At 62.5% G+C, this 627-nt stretch overlaps 1 protein-coding gene across 1 annotated transcript in view; it reads left to right on the forward strand.

The window, feature by feature from the left end:
• Window positions 1-422: 422 nt before the first annotated feature.
• The window catches only part of LOC104494482 (E3 ubiquitin-protein ligase TRIM11-like), a gene marked incomplete at both ends in the record, with an annotated part of 3,213 nt that continues 3,008 nt past the window's right edge, over window positions 423-627 (forward strand). The window contains one exon of the mRNA XM_010137304.1: window positions 423-518. Within this exon, the coding sequence (XP_010135606.1) occupies window positions 423-518 (96 nt within the window). The remainder of the gene's footprint in view (window positions 519-627) is intronic.

Consider the following 627-nt stretch of genomic DNA (forward strand, 5'->3'; position numbering starts at 1 on the left):
GGTGGGGTGGGGGGAGGAGGGGGAGGGAGGAGGAGGAGGGAGAGGGAGGGAGGAGGAGGAGGAGGGAGGAGGAGGGGAAGGTGATTTGATGACGATGATGATGGTGACAATGATGAGGAGGAGGAGGGGAAGGGGAAGATCGTTGATGATGATGATGATGATGATGGTGAGGAGGAGGAGGAGGAAGGCTCCAGGTGCTGCTCTGTGGGTTGTCCTGCCTGTAACCATCTGCTTCTCGGCCATGAGCAGCAGGTGACCACCTCACCGCCCCCCACCAGTGGTGGTCACACCAGCCATCTTGCAGTTGCCCCTCCCTCAGTGTCCCCGCAGTGTCCTCTGGCCCGGAGGGTCAGGACGAGGGGTGGAGGGACAGACCAACCGGAGGCGATGGCGCCCCCAGGGCGGCATTTCTCCTCTTGCAGGAGAAGCTCCGGGCTCACATGCGGGTGCTGAAAGACAGGAGAGAGAAGCTGCTGGGCCAGCAAGCGGCAGCAGAGAAGGAAGGCCTGGGCTTGCTGGTGAGTGGCCATCCTCTTCCTCACCTTCTCACTGCAGCCGTGGAGACCAGCAGGACTGTGGGAAACTGTCTCCTGTGGAGGGACCGGCTGGGGGAGCATTGGGTGGGTG

The sequence above is a fragment of the Buceros rhinoceros genome, unplaced genomic scaffold (genome assembly GCF_000710305.1).
Source record: "Buceros rhinoceros silvestris isolate BGI_N320 unplaced genomic scaffold, ASM71030v1 scaffold31935, whole genome shotgun sequence".
Taxonomy (NCBI): Eukaryota; Metazoa; Chordata; class Aves; order Bucerotiformes; family Bucerotidae; genus Buceros; species Buceros rhinoceros.